Below are 19,034 nucleotides of genomic sequence, written 5' to 3' on the forward strand. Positions count from 1 at the left end.
TCCCACCAGCGAAGTCTCTTCCTCTCATGGCTTATGGACTAGATAACATTCACTAATAGTGTTCCTTCTGTGATGTCATGTCTTTTGCTTCCAAATTCAGAGAAGAGTGTTAGTACACAAAGAAAACGAATAATCTGAACTTCACAAGCTGAAGAAAGGATGCAGCTTTGGAAGAGCTTGCAGATGGAGAGAATAACAAGAACCTATATGTGAAAATATTTAAAATTATTAGTTAATTGATTAGACTGTCATCCAAATTACATGATGCATGTAAAACTGTACTGGTAGTTTTATACAGATGAAAACAACGAAAAGCATGAAAAAGGCTCACTTCAGAGAAAGAGTTCCAGCTTCTACTTGAGCTGTCTTTTTTAAATTGCAGATACTATCATATACCTCTTTCAGTCTTTCTGCTGTCTACTCCCTTTTGTTCCTGAATTTTAAGAGACCTTTCTCTATAATCTGCATGGATTTTCCTAAAAATATTACAGGCTTTCTCTGCAAACCTGTCATCTGCTGCCAGCCTTCTTCCTAAACCCCTTCAACACTTCTTTCCTGGAGGAGGTAACATCAGTTTGTCTTTGAAGTCCCTGTGGAGTACAAGCAGTTGGACTTCAAAGAGTAAATGCTGCACCTGAACATCCAGGTTTTGCTGTAGAAATTAAATTAGAAAGTTAGCATTTTATCTTCTTGCCTTTAACGGACAAATATCCAAGTAACCAAGAATTGAAGAAGAGACATAAGAGAGAAAGAGACTTGAAGAGAAGCCTGGAAGTTTAAACCATGGGGCTCCTGACCACACTTGGAAGTTCAGTCATTGCAACGGTCTTTTCAGATCCCTTTCCCTTACTGCCTCCAATTATAAACAAAATTCAGTTGTTTTGTATTTTGCATCTGACTAATTCCATCAAGTAATGGGCTTGTTCACAGGCACCAGGACAAGCACATCTCCAGCTGTTCTGCTGGTCAGATCTGGAGTACCCAACCTTTGTAGCACCAAACTTTTTGTCCTCAGGCCAAAGCTTGAAAAACAGATGTCAGCTGGAATTAACAAAAAGTGGGTGAATAATTTTTAAATGAGTAACTCATCCACAAAAATACAGGCTCTTTTCATGCAATATCTATGGGTAGCTACTGTTTTATAATATAATTGCAGTTGGGATTTTTCTAGAAGACATATTACATTAATCTCACAAGAATAGCAGATTGCATGCATGATTTCTTCTTCCAAAGGGTTTTGTTTACTCAGTGAAACCTCACATGGAACATGAGCATTGAGTTTTACTCCCAAGAGAAAATAAAAATATGAAACAAACAGAAGACTTGGCTAATTTCTAGACATGTTTGCAAGGCTGGATACTTGCTGTGTGCAAATACTCAGGATGTGATACTTATTTCCAATGGCCTCATAAAGCCACGTGGTGATGTTTCCATTCTTCAGTTGGCTGGATGCACAAAGATGGCACAATCAGGCACACATGTGATTTTATAATCTGCTTTGTTCAGACTTGTGATAGTAAAGTTCAAATCAACACACCCGAAGCATAGCTTGAATTGATGGGCCAAGCCAGGTCTGTAGTGAATTGGGTGGATGTTCCTGAGACACTGAAACCTTAATGCATCTCACTCTGTGATAAGTGGAAAAATTAACACTCAAGAATTCTAGGATTCTATGATAAGAAATTCTGTAGCAAAATTAATTCTACATGTGAGTATATATTAGGCACACAATCTCTTAAACCCTTTCAGGGAAAGAATTAAGAGTGTCGTACTGGCAAGATGGTTCTTTCTTCTTTCAGATACTGAAACTCCTGGAAGTTGAAGTCAAACTCATCATCATAAGCAAGCAGCTTCTGCTCCTCGCCATTGTGGAAGTGGCGCATCCTGATAGCTCTGCCAGCAAGATGAGCGTGAAGAAGTACTGCAAACACATGAATCCCAGCGGGTCTCTCAGCACCTAGAGCCTGGCCAGGGGAAAGCAACACTATCAGCATGCCCAGATGCAATGTAATGTCAACCAGTATACAAACAAAGTGATAATACGTTAGTAAATGCATTTTACATTCCCACAGTTTACAGTAAAATGCAGTGTAGAGCAAAAACAAATCTGTATGTGGAATTGAAGTTTTAGCTATAAAAAACGTTAAGGTTTTTTTTTTTCTATTTTTTTACTAAATAAAAATGTGATTTGATTCTTAACACACACAGTTTTTATGAAAATCAACTGGACTGCAAATAATTCTCAATAGATTAAAGCATTCAAAGTTATTATAGTAAAATCTGCTAGTTATTTTACTGCTATTGGCCAATACTATTGGATGTAGATGTTTATTGTAAAGAATTTTCATGTAGATATGAGTATCTTCAATATTGTGCCAAGAGAAGCACTTTAAATTAAGAGGCTATAATTATAATATGTTCTATTTCCAATCTTCAAGTAAACTGATAGTGAAATACTGTAGGTTTATATCTGAAACTTTTTTCCACGTCAAAGACATTTTAAAATTAACTTTTCCAAATTGACACAAATCTGACATAACTCCCATTCCAGCTGAGATCTATTGATCTGAACTTTAGGTATGCTAAATTCTGATTCTTGTTCAGAGCCCAAACTAGAAATAGTCTGGTTTTGCCATGCCTTTCAAGTACAGCCTTAAGGTGAGAATGGTAATAGATTACTCAAATGTTTTTAGGCTGAAATATGCTATGATAATATGAAATATTTAACGCCACCAAGAACAAACCTAAATTCCATATCTAATTTACCCTTCACTCCAAACCATGTCCCAAAGAGCAGATATTGATTCAGCCTTTCTCTAAAAATGAGATGAGAATCTCCCATGATATCTTAATCACAGATTTTAGACAACGCTTCCATTATCTGTAGCGATATTTAAACTATCTTAATGAAACCAAGTGTTAATGAATGCATAATTTTCTACATTGGGCCATACAACAAAACCAGTTCAGTTTTGTTTCAGTTTCAGTTTTTTCTTCGGTTTCAGTTGTTGGTCTAAGAATACATTTCAGGATTTCACTTCACTATTAGGATCCTCTTACACATACACAGATCTTAATTAGTGTCTCTCAACATTTTTTTCTGGGCTAGCTATTCTGGGCTATTAATAGCCCCGCCATGGAAAGCAATGTATGTTTATATACTGATCACACAACTACTAAAACATGCAATCACTTTGTCATACAGTATTACACATAACAATAAGCAGCCTGAATACTGAGCATGCAGCTCAAAAAGACCTAACATTCTGGAGGGCAGCATGTAGTAGAATCCTTTGTTCACATATCTTTAACTAGCAACTATCAATCTTCCCAAAAAGTTAAAAAGGCTGTCCAAAACTATTTCTAAGAATGAAAAGCAGTGGATTCAGCCAGGAGACATACCTCTTCCAGACATTCTAGTGTGCAGTGACCCTCTGACACAAATTCAGGCATGCCCGGTGGGATATTGTGGAAGAGGCTGACCCAAAGGCCGGCTTCAATAACCCCAGCATCATATTTCCTTAAAACTGGAGTATAAATTAGCCTCAGACCAGAGTTATCTATCAAACCTGCAACAAAAGAAAACACAGTCAGCCAGGGCTACAAATCAGTATTAAAAAAAATATCCAATTGTTTCACCTTTTTCAAGATTTTGCCGAAGATTTTTACATTAAAATTGAGAAATCAACCTCAGTAACCTTGAAATTAGTCAGACCATATGCAGGGAGCAATAAATAGGAGCAGCTCACAGGAGAGTTGTTAAACATGGTATGCTGATATCTGTGGTGTTCAGATGTGAATGAAAAAGATGTGCTTCCCCTAGCCTCTATGTACCTTCCACTGAGTTATCCAACATGGACCTCAGAGAAAAGAAGGCAAATCACAAGTAGAACAAACAATACAAGGAAACAATAAGACCTCAAAAAGTGCACTCATTTAAGGATTTCAAAAAGTAGTTGAAGGAACCAAAAGTCTGATGTAAAAGGGTTGAGGTTTTTTAGAGTCAAAATTATATGAATCTATTTCATTCACTTAAATGTTTAGTCAAATGCATTTGTTCATGTAGCTACTCAGAATTTATGTTGCCTCTACCATCTAACTGCTTAAAATTATTTCTCTTGCATTAGCCATTTTTATTAGGAAAGATACAAGCAAAAAAACAAAGATTAATTTGTTTGCACAAGCCCTACATTCTGTTAGCTCATTTCTTACTTCTTATCTCAGAGAAGGTAAGAGACTTCCTAATGACCTATACTGGTCTTCTAAAAAACATATAACAGGGGTAGCAGTGCTTGAAACCAAATTTTACACAAAGGAAAGCAGCAGGCAATTTTAAAATAGGCAAATGACAGAGGTGCAGAGTAGGGACTAAGTTACCCAATCACTAAAATGCCTAAGAGACAGTAGTATATAATTATTAAGGAACAAAGGCTATAAACTATGCATAGCCAACTAAGAGTGGTAATCAAATATGAGACATTCAGCAATATACAAATCTCAACATTTCAGGTGATATATACTGATATATACCCGTTTTTCATGGGTTTGGAAATCCACACTCATTCTCTTTTTGAAGCTATTTGTACAATCTCATCAACTTGAATTTATCCTCTGAGGTATTTCCCCTTCAAGCTTGTTGCTAACATCTAAATGCCAGAAATTTTTACAATATGTAAGAGTTTTTGATAAACAATCAAGAGGTCACTTTTCCAATTAAAAGGAAATGCTAAATATTTCATAAACAGAAACATTCAAAACCAGCCAAATTAGGAGCAGTTAAAACATTTTTGAGTCGAACTAGAAGCCAGTGTTGACTACCAAGCTGAGTCACTTAGGAAAACATTACCCCAGATCACAACATGAAACTAAAGATGAAGCCTTTAACCGTGAGACCCAAGCTGGCAAAATGCAGATCCTGAAATGGGAAAATGAAGTTGATCCAGTGGCAGGTTTGATGCTCTGTCAGGAGGATTCACGTGCCCTGACCTGAAGCAGATTAAGCACTCAGGTTTCCCTTACATTTCCAGCACCGTGTATTTTGTCATGGAGGAGAGAAACATGACCTGGATCACAGACTTCCTGCTCTGCCCACTGTCTAAATTTTCCCAGGTCTTTGGCAAGACTCTGAGTTCACCTGGGACTGTCCCAGTAAGACAAAATTGTCCTCATTGATTAAAAAGGAAACAAAACATTATTGATTCCCAGTTTTTTATGTGCCACATGAACTAAAACAACAGTATCAAATACAGTTGATTAAAATAAAATAGTGAATTTAGGGTCAAAACCAATTTGGAAACAGTTTTTCTGCATGCAACTTCTCAGGCTTTCAAGTAACATTTGATGGAAAAGCATGTAACATCAAGAATGCAAATGAAGTTTACTATACCCCATGCAAATGTACATGCTGAAGGGAGAGATTCTGTCATTAAAGAAAATAATTTTGAGACAGTACATCTAGAACAACACAAAGAGTGGTAATAACAGTAAGGCAGAACAACATAACCCACACAGAGAACTTTATTTTAACACATGGGGGTGTAAAGAAAGGCCAGTACTCTCTGCTGCACTGGATTTTACTCGGTTCAACAGAATATTCTCAATACAGTAGCTCAATAAACTTTTTTTCAGAATAAAAAAGTATATTTCCAAAAGTCAGCTTCAACATTCCCTAGATCTTTCTAGGGGTCCCTGGTTTCTTCCTTTTGTTTCTTCTAAAAATACATGAATTCTAGAAAGAAGATTAAAAAACACCATAATTAATAAAAAGCTTATCTTTTAAGATAAACTGCTTTCACCCCAGTCTAGCAACCTGAGTCTATACTTCTCGTTCAGAAGCATCCTACAGTTCAGGTATATGTCTTTAAAAAATGCTAAAAAAATTAATAAAAGGCTCATTCCCTGTGTTGCTGTCTCACAGTCTGAGTGCTGTGCTGCTCGCTCTCAGTCTGATTGGATTTCCCAGCAAAAGGAAAGCAGAGAGAGATAATGTGAAGAATGTAGTGATAAAAGGAGATGTATGCACCTGGTCCACAATTCTTTGTATATCTGAAACTCCCAATGACTTCAAGTTATGCTTTTGAGTGCAGTGAGAACAACACTGGGAACCAGGAACTACTGAGCAGGGAAAAATAAGCTTCAGCTTTGTGTTTGCTCTGTTTGTTGTGCAATGCAATGTGAAGCACTTTTGTCTAGTACAGTTTCCAATCTTGCATGTTTTAAAGAGTGTGAGGGTACCAACCTTCTGTGTATGATGGATTGTCATAATGCACCTCCATAAGAACGAACTGAGGGTCAACTGCTGTGCCAATGGATAAGCCAACGTGAGGAGGGTAGGTGAAACCCTGGAAATAAACACACATGTACAAAGACAAGTTGTTTTTGCCATTGTTAATAGTTAAATTCTTTTTGTAAATACATCTACCTTTTTAGCAAAGATACAATCATATTAATGATAAAATTCGGAAAGGAAACTTCTTTTATAACTTTCTGAACATGACATTGTGGAATAATATATTTATTATATACTCAATATGAAAAATAATTATGTAAATATAAAATAGCAGATCCTATGCTTGCTTGAGGATAAAGTCCTAAGCAAATTTGTTTGATCTCACCACTGACCCTGCTTTGAGTAGAAGCTGGACTAGAGACTTCCTGAAGTCCCTTCCGACTTGCATTATCTTGTGATCTTATGATTGTTTATCCTGTACTTATTGCTTGAACGGAAAAGGAAAATTTCATTTTAAACACATAAACATTGCATCATCAGGCAGTTAGTCTAACAATAAACCCTTATGAAAAAGTGAATCTGCATTTTAAATATTCCCAGTTTCTAAAAGCACTAATTTCCAGGGAATACTGAGGTTATACTTTTTTTTTTTTCAGGAAAAACAGGATTGTTTTTCCTGAAGGAATCACTCATTCTAAGTGAAATTATTTGAGCAATAAATATGATCTTCATGACTACATTTACATTAGAAAGCCACGTAGAGCAAAGAAATAGCTCTGTACAGTGCAACAGCTTGCGCCAGACCCACTGTCCCCACACGATGCTCCTTTGGACAAGCTCTGGTCAGATCCCATGCACTGAACCCCATTTATTGCTGGGAGGTGCTGGGTTTGCACGTCCAGTTTAACTTCACCCCAAAGAGAACTGTGTAAGTTTTCAAACCACTTGTGATGATAACTAGAGTAAGTGGAGATAACTGGGAGATTTGCTTTAAAAACTGACTCCTGATTCAAACTAAAATCTTCCAAGTGAACTCATCTATCAATTTCACTTTTATAGGAATGAGTCTGCATAATTTTATAGTATATAGCTAATATTTTAATATTTCCTAACTTCCTGAATTGTGCAATTTGAGATCCCAACTTTCTTATGCTTGATGAACATTAATTAATTAATATTTGTATATAGTAATAAATATTATCAGCTTCATTCTATGTAAGGGTAAACTATAGAACCATGAGTACCCTAGTAAACCTGAATGTAACCCAGACCTGCCAGATTTCTCTCTGTAGAACTTTAACAATGGGATCATCCTTGCAAAGGCCTCCATAGTGCTTGCCAAATGATAAATTATTTATATGAGTTTTTGATTTCACTTAGATTAAGACAGTTGAAAGTATAAATACTAGGTCAGAGCATAGCTGATGGTGAAAATGCACAAAGCATACATCAGGGATAATGCTCATAGTGGATTAAACTTATTTTGATGGGTCCATGTAGCAGGTCTGGCCTCTTCATACTGCAGCACTTGGAAGATGGTTTTGGACTGCAGGCTCACAAAGGAAGGGTCCAGAAATTATCAGCACCCCAGACCCCTCTGTACCCACACCATCATGTGTATGGGCACACAGTGAATCAAGGGGGTAAAGAAGGGGTGGGATTCTTCTTTTGTCAGTAATGCTGCCTTGTGTCAGCTGCAAGCGTTAACTGCAGCCTAAATTAACATAAAGAATAAGCTGTAAACACAGCCTAGGGTCAGCATGGCATCAGAGACTCTGTTTTCTGTAGATATGCCTCATTGACATGAGCAAAGTGGTCCTTGTGCTGGCTCTGCACTGACACAGGATCGCTTCTACACTGAAATGATGACTCTTCGGGCTGGGTAGAAAACTTCAGAATTATATGTCTGAATGAGGCAACACTGTAACCAGGTCCTGGTGAGGCACAAAATTATTTGAATATATGTTTAACCTCATTTGGAAAAACTTGCCTCCCAGTCTTTTATGCAGCCACCTACAGAGACTTGTTTTTCTTTTTGTCACTCTCCACAGGTAACATATACTGGTCATTGCTGGAGGCAGTATATTTCCATATCAGATGTGTCAAGTTGATAACGGTGAGACTTCAATGCTCTCAAGTTTTCTTCTTCTCCTAATGCATCAACTCTTAATACAATTTTCATAACTTTTAGCTTGTCACTCAGGATGTTCATTGCATTCCATACTCAAGAGGCCAAGAAGAAGTTGAGTACCTATTGATAAGGCATTTAGGGACTGTGACTGTGTACCCTTAAAAACAGACTGATACGCCAGGAAGAAGGTTCATCATGATACACAGTCACCCAAAGCTCCGCTGATGAAGCATGCTAGACAGCCATTCATCCTACCTCTCCTCCAATGGCCCAAGCAAAAATGACTGTCTCACATGTGAGAAAAGAGTCTGGCATGTTGGGGTGGTAGCACTCATGCCCGTAGTCCAGCACACTGTCATTCAGATTGCTGCTGCACTGGTAGAGCAGGATATGGTGCACCAGATTCTCATGGCCTTTCTGGATCAACGGCTCAACCTGTCAATGTTAAAATGAAAAATAAAAGGAAAGAAAACACATCTCAGATGTTACTATTTCAATGCAGGTATACAGACAGATCTTAAATTATATGGTGTATTTCTTTTAGAAGAGGAGACTTAACATGAGATTGTAGCTAGGTTGAGATGCTACTTCAGCACTCTGCATCCCCAAGCATTAAAAATGTTATTGCTCAAGTGCATCAATCGGGGACAGAAGGAAAACTCTGTCTTGAAACCTGTTGCCATCTGTCTTCATCTCTCTTCTCCCACCCCAGTCTTGCACTGTTACTTGTCTTTCCCCCTGTCCAATCTTGTTTAGCCACATTCCAGCATGAGGGGTATATAAACCAGCTGAAAATGTGTACAACTAAACCAGTTTGGCATCTGAACTTCTCAGAAGTTTTTATCCCTCTTTCTGCCTCTTTTATACCATTTTAAACTAGAGCTGCCCATAGATTCTATACATCTAGGGTGAGCCTGGAGTTATACCCTACACTGCTCAGCAGCTCAAGATGGACTTTTAAATTTTTTTGACATCTACAAAAAATCAGATTTATTTTACAATCTGCTCAGTTGCAAAGACTTTATTCACATGAAGTCATTCCTCAGAGGTTGGGTGCTCCAGTCTGTTTGTGGCAGTAAAGAGCTGAAGGGCTCTCAGGGGAACCCAGATGCCCCCAGTATAATTTGACCACCGAACTTCAGAGTAGGTTGAAATTATTTCATTCCCATATAACAATGCTCACTCTCTCTTTGGATGGATGATAAATTATCTCTGTCAGAGACGACATCCCTGAGGCAAGCATGAGTACTTCTGAAAAAAATAATTTTGTTTTTAATAAAGATTATATTCCACAAAATATAAGCATATAGAAAACAAAATTAGAATGAAAGGAGTCTTTCCCCTTCCTTTTGTTTTCGAAGGTTGCATTCCATTCTATCATATCTACCTTCCAGCTGAATAAGGTAAGCATTCATGTTTTCACAGGAAAAGTAAAGCTTCAGCAATGCAACTCCTAAGATGTAGCGTGCCACAAAGTATTAGCTTTTAATATTAGGGAAAAGAAGGTATTTTAAACAGACAAAAAATGTATATATATCCTGACTTTGCATCATGTGTTTTACAAGCACGTGAACCCCAACTAAGAGAGGACCAGAACAGGGTACGCAAGAACAGTTTATTACCTTGTTAAAATATTGTCAGCGCAATGCTGTTACCAGAAATTTCCATTTCTGCATTTTGTTCAGACCACTAAAGCAATTACAAAAGAAGGAGGGTAGCAAGAAGCAACCCGATTTTGTGCATATCAAGACCACCTTTGTTGATACAAATCTGAAAAATACTATTGAATTGCGGTTCTTGATGAGTCCAGCTGCTGCTGAGTACCTGCATCTCTGTCCAAGAAGTGCACAAACCAAAACCACCCACCTCACTGCACTTAGAAGTCAATGGAAGAATGCCAATTTACATGGACGCACAGAAGTTCCCTTCTGGTGGCAAAACTCAAATACTTGACAAGGGATCTTCTGTACTCTTCTCAGCAATCACTATTTCGCTTAGCCTTACCACCATCATGAACTACTGCACCATGAAACTAATAGTATTTTTGAAGGAGATACGAGTCAGTTTTCCTATCAGATAAGAATTTATTCCCAAGTCAGACTGACTGACAAAGATTCAGAAATAAATTTCAGCTTGATGCTGCTTCTTCCCTCTACTCCTTCAAATACCTGCATATTTATCCAAATACTGCAGAATCAAAGCACGCTCATACCATGGCAACATATACAGTACATAACAGTATGTATCTCCATAATTCAGAAACTCCACATAATGTATGGGTTAGTCAGCAAAATGGTTATAGAAATATTAGCTGTGTAGCTACCAAGAAAAGAGAGTATTTTTGTCCCAACATGTGACAGTTCCGCCTGCTGCTACAAGAGCCCAGCACCTGCTGTGCTTACAGTCGCTACTTCAAAACTAGCTTCCCCTCAAAGCAATGGGACATCACCAAAATTAGAAACTCACATCCTGTCATCAGTTTTTAGTGTCAGTTACCTAAACAATAACAGCACTTCAAAAAATAGGTTTGTTTAGCTTTCTTCAGTGAAGAAAAGAAAACACTAAAACAAACCCTTAAGCATCTTTCCAATGCATCTTGTAGGACAACTTATATTCTTCAGATGCACAAATAAATAATGAAAAGTGGAAGTGAAGTTACACTTTTTACAAAATTTTTTACAACTTGGTTGAAGAGGTGCCACCTCTCTCTTTCCCCTTTTAAACTAATTGAGAAAAGAAAAAACTATTAAGAGTGGTCAAAAATCTGCTAACAAAAATCCTAGGAAAATCTCATTAATCATAATATGTTCATTTCCCAGAAATGTATGGAAATATTTTAATGGTCAGCTCCCTAAGGATCATAGCACCTTTTCTAATTGAAATGAGAGAAGAAAGAGGAGCAGATCTCCTAGAAATGTTGAGTACCCTTTCACTGACCCAACTAATAGCTAATCATATTTACATACTAGAACAACCTCAGCAAAACAGAAAATTAAGAAATATTATTTGATTAACTGGAGCAGGGATTAAAATATGCTGTTCTACATCCCAGGTGAGGCTGAAAGGAGACTGAAAGGGAATATGCGTATAGCTACCTATTTTCGCCATTTTGCCTCATTCTTTGAGGTTCGTGTGAGGTGCCTTCGCTGTTGCAGACATGCAAGGAAGACCCAGCTGTCAGGGTTGATCTCTGCCACATTGTGAATAAGCCTGCAGAGATACTGCACCGCTGGGGCACCTCAGTGACTTCTTCCCTTGCAGGCAAAGTGCATTTTCTGCTTGACATTTCCTCACTGCCAGAGGCTTGGCGAATAAAAGCCCTATATCCACCCTATATCAAAATGCCGAAAGCATTTGGGACTGCAGAAAATAAGTGCATGCAACAAGACATAATCTCCCCTGCTTTTCATGAAACTCACAGAAAGCTACTGTTTTATTATTCATGATGATTTACTTGCTGCATCCTCTATCTTGAAAGCTTGGGTGAAAAATCTTTGTAACTGAGCACACTGACGTATGCGAACCTATCTGATTCCCACTAACAGAGACAAAAAATAATAGAGGTACTATAATTCACCACCACATCAAATCATGGTTTCCAAAGATGGAGGTATTTCAAATATACTGCATTCAAATGCAAAATGAAGACACTGCCTTTCTGCAACCAAAAGTATGGGCTTCAGCTGTGGTGTTTGATTAGCATGACCTGCACACATGGGGCAGGCTGAGAGGTTTCACAGAGCTCCTTTCATTATACTATATTTCTTAGCTCTTCTCAAAATGCTGACTTTCAAAGGATATAACAAACAAATTTCAATTTATTGCGAAGTTAGTTGATACACATAAAATGTGTGCTTTCCATCTGTTAACAGAAGCCCTATTCTAGTCAACAGGCTGACATCACATGAACACAGAAAATGCTCACATCTGCCAATGCTGGGTTACTCCACTTTGATTTTAATTCCTCTCTTCTGTATTTCCTATTATCCCTTTACCTACTGCACAAACTGAACACACCACATCTTTGTTTCTTAAAAAAACAAGCCAAAATTGTAACATAATAGAGCCTTACATCTCAAGTTGCTTATAAGCAGGGTCAAGGTACTAATGTACGATGAATTAGACAGGATGAAAATGCAAACAGCTCAATTGGTCCAAGAAATTAGATTACCTACAAGGGAAAAATATCTCCAGAAACCTGAAAGTCTTGTTGCTTATTCCTGTTTTTTCTCCCTTTTTATTTGCTTTGATTTCTTTGATGTTAACAGCTGTGGTTTGTCTTCATACTTGCTTGTGCAAATGCTGAAGGTTAGTAAACTATATCCATAGTCTCCTTATAGTGTCCCAGCTAGAAAATATAGCTCACTGAACTTCAGAAAACAAAATGTAGAATTTATTTTTATATACAAAAATGTCAGCAGGTTTTTTAATTTTGTTGCAGTGATGCTTCTACACTGGAATGTCAATGAAATATATTATTTTTTCTAGCTCAAAAGCTAGCTTCAACTGAATCTTACATTTTAAAGACATTATGGGATGGTATATTGTTATAAAAAACTTTTAATAAGACCACAGCCTTACACAACATCTCTTGTATGTAGCTGGTGGTGTAACAGGGAAAAATATTACTCTATAACCTCAAAATAGCAAAAATTTACCAGAAGATTTTGTCCTGGCACTGCTGCATTTAAATGATTATCTAGCCTGTGGTTGGTTATTCTATTTATATGAGCTTGCCATGTCCCTGATTAACTCAGTTCAAAAAGTGATGGTTGCAAAACTGAGTACTGGCTGAGTTTACCTGAGAGAATTTTTATAACAGAAGACCAAGTTATAGGGTCTCTGCTTTCTATACTCATCATCAGGAAGAACTATTCCATTCTTACTAATTACTCTGTTTTTTATATTTCTTTCACAAATGTGTACCATGTACATATATCCAAATATTTGTCTTAGAGAAGCTCTTTGAAGGTAGACATGAAGTCTTCTTATTAGGAATCAAGATTTTTTCTGATTTTTTTTTCTTTTCAAAATTGCAGTTGTGGAATGAACAAATATTTATCTAAAACATCTCTTTTAAGGTTTTAGATTTTTCTTCAGAAAAGCAAATACTTAGAATACTTGGCTTACTACAGTTAGGTCTTCTTCAGGAAAAAAAACCCTCCAAGTATTCCAGGAAAAAACCTCAAAAATACTATGGTCTTATTTTCATCTGAATACTCTGAAAGAAAAACACTAGGCACTTTCTGCCTAGTGTTTCTTGCATACAACCCAGAGGTGTGGAGAGCAAAAACAAAAAACAGGAGCCGGAAATATGCTTCAGAGCTAGGGTAGATGTTTAAGTTCATGACCCCAGGGTACACCAGGGTTTTAACCCTAACAACCTATCAGCTATCTCTTGTCAGGAGAAAACCCTGCCTATGTCAGTGTCAGGTCTGGGACACTAATCTGATGCAGACTTTCAGCCCGGAGTTCAGGAATTCCAGGGTCAGGCAGGGACCACCCTCGACCCCACCTCGTCTGTCAGAAAGCATTAAATTAATGCCACAGAATAGTCAGGCCTGAAAGAGACACCTCAAATGCTCACCTGGCTGCTGGACTCGCTGCTGTAACCTTTTGTGAGATCAGTCATATCGGTTGCACATACACAATGAAGTGCCCGTTTCTGTTTTTCTCACTGTACAATCCAGATCCTAAATTCAGTCTTCTTTACTAACAAAGCCCTTTAAACCACTCTCTGTCCCAAGTGCTTCTGAGTTTGTATGGTGCTGCTTACTTTAAAAAGTTTGTATTTTGGTGAGTGAATTGCAGGAGGCAAAGCAAAGCCACTGTTTCTGATTCACTGATAGTCATCCATAGGCAATAGGGAACATTACTGCTTAAATGGAATTGTCCTTCAAATATAAAAACGTTTATCCAAATTATTTTCATACACTTTTTTCATATGTTCAGGCTGGAGGAAAATGTAACCTCTGTAGTTATATTGCTTGTATTTTAATACAAAAGAGATGGAGATGAGAAAAAAAGCCCAGGCAACAGCAACCATCCCCACCCCCAACCTCATAATGTGATTAGGTAAGGTTTCCTTAGAGGATGGAAATTTTCCTGACCAAAAACAGAGGTTCCATACAATTTAAGGCATTTAAATTTGCATGATTTGTCCTTAATATATGTAGAAGGTTTTCTTTCCAAAGCAAGATTCAAATATAAGACATAATCTCAAGTTGAAGAACCAGTGCTGACTTGTTAGTTTGTTTGTTTATTTATTTATTTATTTAAGCTCTATCATTGGCATATGGTTTTAACTGGTTTGGGATATACTTTAAAACACATAACAAAAATCCTAACATCACCACGGAGAACAAGTCCTTACCACATGAATGAAAAACCTTATTCAAAGCACAGATATTTCCTGTTCTTGGTGTAGAGAAGAAAGGATTTGTTTTCTCAGCGACTGTGTTGTTCAATGAAGGCTCTTATACAAATTTTATTAGTATACCACATTAAGAAGTAATTACCATAGCTCTATTTTAAGCTGCAGAATTTTTATTGGAAAAGAATATGCACTTTCAGGTAAAAGTTACTGTTGCTGAGCTGTTAGCTTTCTATATATCCAAATTCACACAAGTCCTCCCATCTCTATATACTACTATAATTAAGAAATGCTAATAATTACATTGCTTGCCCAGAATGTCTACAGGTCAGTGTGCAGAATAACTGAAATACTTTAACCTGTAAAATGAAACATTTTAGAATGAGTACTAGAGATGGGTTTAAGGGATTCTTGCTTTCTCTGCCATCAAGTTCATTCCTAAGTTCATTCCTAATTGACTGCCTGAAACTCCTCCACTCATAAAGAGTTTCAGACTTTAAAAGCATGCAGTAATTTAGACTAAATCCGAAAGAAGTATACCTCAAAGAAATAGCCATAAAACATTGTTTCTGCCTGAGGTACGTCTGAAGATTTAAGATAATGCATTTAGTAGCAGTTAAAAAATACAACCCTGTGGAGAAATCTGATAAAAAGCTCAGGTCAAGAAAAAACATGTTTCATTTGGTTACACTTCCTGGCAATACACTCATTGCACTCCTAAGCAGCAGAAATACCAAGCAGGGTGCTTGCTGTATTCGGTGCAGCCATAGTCTCTCAGCACACCTGACACACACTAAGCAGAATTAATTGGCAATTAATCAGCAACATCATTACTTTCTTGTGAAAATGATACAATAATAAACTAATATGTAAGCAAATACATTTTAGATCTAAAGCCAAAATGGGTAGTCTATCAAGAGCTTATATTTATTCAAAAGGAACATATAATCTGAATAGTATAAATAATAAAGTCAGGGAAGGTACACCCTTTTGTTCACGAAATCATCATTCGTGCACAGTGATGTCAATTTATTTCTTTAAGATGGCAATGGAAGAGGCTTTAATTTCATTGTATAACTGCAAAATGTTCCCTTTAATCATGTAGCTTAAAAACAACACGCTGTTTCTGCTCCTGCTTGGGAGTGAACACACAGCTTTGCCCAAAGACAGACAAGTGTGAGAATTTACAGGGTGTCTGTTTCTTGTTTTACACATACTGGGGCATGCTGTTAGGAAACATGTTTTCTAACAAGAAAATTCTGGCTTCTATGAAGAACTACCAAAAGGGAACACACACAGAAAGACCTTAAGCATTCGGATACTGAGCTTCTACAGGAGTCACCAACCTGGGTGCTCTGACACCTGAAGTTTACTGTAGGAAAAGCACAGGATAAAATAAGCAAAAGGCTCAGGATTTTGACATGACACAGCTTCCTTAGTCAGCAGAACAGGTCTCAGGAACTGTTGTTCTTAACCCTCTAAAAATTTACAATTACAAGGTTAATGTACAAACATGAGATGGTTAACAAAATATGTTCGGTTAGGTAATGCCTACATTAATACTACGATATCCACATTTTCTCACCCAAAGCCAGATCCTGGTACGCTTGTGTAGGGCTCCAACACTCTTCAATGGCATCCATGAAGTCATACATGGGCCATTTTCAGATTAAGTGGTTCTTTTGAAGTTACTTAAGAACAACGTATTAAAATTATACTGTATTAATTCTCTAGAAACCAAAACTGTAATTGGCACTGCATAAAACAGAGAAACAGTTCCAGTCCAAGCAACTTAAGAGATAGCAATGGAAAGGTCACTGAAATGAGGAGATGGAGAAAGGAGAGTGAAGAACATTGGTTTGCAGTTTAGAATAATTTGCTTAGATGCCTATGTTTAGAATAATTTGCTTAGATGCCTATGTTTTCTCAGGTTATGGGGCTTTGGAGTTGGGTTGAGGCTTTTTGGGAGGGTTTTTTTTTGGTTGGTTGTTTTTTTTTAATTATTATTTTAGTTATTTTCAAGATGTAAATTATTTTCATGCCAGGTGAAACTTCACTTCAGTGTTGGTGCAAAGAAGTGTTCACCATCTACCTGTGGTTCAGTCGTCTTCTGTGTGGATTTTTATTTGTCCTGTATGCTATGTGTGGATATGGTGGAGTAATATTGTCTGATTATTATCTGTATATTTTTCCACTGTTATTAATGTTTATTCTCTCTGTTTTACCCCTGGGAGTCAGTGAATTTATGATCTGGACATAGCTGCAACTACTGTGCATTGCAAGTGGAAGCAAAAATGGAGAGGGTATCATGGAATCATTCTTTAATGCTGGAGTTGCAGAGTAAGAGGTGTGTATTGAAGAGAAATACTTTGAATAGACAGATAAGACATGAAATTTCTTCTCCTTATAAATTACACTGAACAATTAAACGTGGCCCTGTGGAAGATTTGCTTAAGATGTTACTGTGACTGGGCTGAACTAGAAAGTTGATCTTAAGAAGCAATGCCAAGAAGTCAGTAAGACCAAAGCAGATCTGTTCTGTGATCCATCCAGACACTCACCTCACACCGCGCAAGTCCCATCAAGTCAGATTTTACTACCTATGAACCTGCTGTTCTGGTATTTGCACGAAAGAAGGTTTGTAATTCCTCATTTAAGGACCAATTCTACTCTGAAATATTTTATTGCCTGCTGTGATAAGAAATGATGATTGATTTGCTACAGACAATTCCTAGACACACTTTTCTCTGCATTACCTAATCACAGGCTTACTCTAGAATCATACACATAGCTAAGGATGGGGAAGAAGAAACAAAGACATGGTACAAGACAAAATGGGGTCAATCGATAGCAATTCTCTCCTGAAGATCATCACTCCACAAAGACTTCTGAATCTGGAGGTGAAACTTGGAAAGCTTCACAAAAGTTGTACCCTCGCCTTCTCCATGCTCACTGCTGGTCATATAACACATTAAGGTTCCTTTCTTCTAACACTTGTATATAACTAGATCTTACATAAATTCTGACTTTCATTTAACCAGATAGTCACATAAAATACATTTTCCAACCACATGCTGCCATAGTCAATACATTGCCATAAGGGATGGATGTTGTCTTAATTCAAAAAAAGAAAAATCAAAGAAACTGGAGTAAATTAACTAGATGCTCAAGCTTGCTGATGACAGAAATGAAGTGGATTACTTTTGCATACCAAGAATGGAATATCTAATGCAGCAACAATGCATAGTTTATGTACTCTTATTGTAAAGATATAAAAGGGAAATGAAAGAAGACTACTACAAAATAAGAATACATTTCACTAAGAAATATAAAGCTTTGTGTGACACTAAAATCCGTGGTCATATGTGGTTTCATCTTTGATCACAGAATAAAACAATATATGAAATAATTTTACATAAGACATAATCTAGCAGAGTATGAGAGAAGACAGCTTTTCTGTTATTTTCTGAGGCAGTTGCTTGGGAAAATTTTAATTTCCAGCCAGGTCACTTATATGATTCTTTAACACTGCGAAGCCTAACGGGCCAATTCAGGCTCGCACTGAAGAGACAGTCCTCCAGATCAAAGGGCAGATAGCTTGCAAGCTCTGCAGCATGAGATGATCATTTGGTTGCCAATCTAATTTACCAAAGCTGAAATTGCTTTGCAGGGGAACATACACGAAAATACAGAACATTTGTTTGAGTCAGCCTGCATGATGCAATTTGCTAGAGTTACCACATTTAGCAAAACGTAGAAGTTCAAGCCAGAGAACAACAAGCAGTTACTGTCTGGTATCACTCAAGTTAAAAATCAGTGCCCGCATTTAGGTACTGAAGGCTACAAGCTGCCCTTCTGGCTTTCAATCAATCAGTCTCTTAAACTGGAGTCCCTTTGTATTTTCACACTGGGGTCTTTGGTATTACTAAAGCATTCCACTGTGTAAAAGCAGAGTTACCCTTGGCAACAAGTTTTTTTGGAGTTTTTACTTCCTTATCAGAGATTGCTCTGAAACTGAACATGAAGATTAACTAGCAGCTGCTGGTGTTCTCTAATACAGGCCTTTCTTTAATTGAAAAGAGGCTCCTTTTTTTAAGGAGCTCAACAATGGAAAAACTTTGGTGTTATATAAAAATACACACAATGTAATGCTTCTCAGGTGATGTTAAATAATCAAGTTTTTTTCTGATTATATGTTTGCCTTGTTTTTACTGGTCACATCCTAAGTTCAGTGAGAAAAGTTACAGAGGATTTTGACTGAGGAAATAATTTTGACCTATTAGAGAGCAGCGTAGGGGAAA

At 37.2% G+C, this 19,034-nt stretch overlaps 1 protein-coding gene across 1 annotated transcript in view; it reads right to left on the reverse strand.

Moving 5' to 3' along the window:
• MOXD1 (monooxygenase, DBH-like 1) overlaps nucleotides 1-13,992 on the reverse strand; it is a 23,778-nt gene extending 9,786 nt beyond the window's left edge. Inside the window, exons 1-5 of the mRNA XM_010188087.1 lie at nucleotides 13,948-13,992; nucleotides 8,616-8,795; nucleotides 6,239-6,341; nucleotides 3,403-3,569; nucleotides 1,773-1,964 (exon numbers count right to left, since the gene is read on the reverse strand). Coding sequence (XP_010186389.1) covers nucleotides 1,773-1,964; nucleotides 3,403-3,569; nucleotides 6,239-6,341; nucleotides 8,616-8,795; nucleotides 13,948-13,992 — 687 coding nt within the window. The remainder of the gene's footprint in view (nucleotides 1-1,772; nucleotides 1,965-3,402; nucleotides 3,570-6,238; nucleotides 6,342-8,615; nucleotides 8,796-13,947) is intronic.
• Nucleotides 13,993-19,034: the final 5,042 nt, after the last annotated feature.

The sequence above is a fragment of the Mesitornis unicolor genome, unplaced genomic scaffold (assembly GCF_000695765.1).
Source record: "Mesitornis unicolor isolate BGI_N332 unplaced genomic scaffold, ASM69576v1 scaffold53667, whole genome shotgun sequence".
Lineage (NCBI taxonomy): Eukaryota > Metazoa > Chordata > Aves > Mesitornithiformes > Mesitornithidae > Mesitornis > Mesitornis unicolor.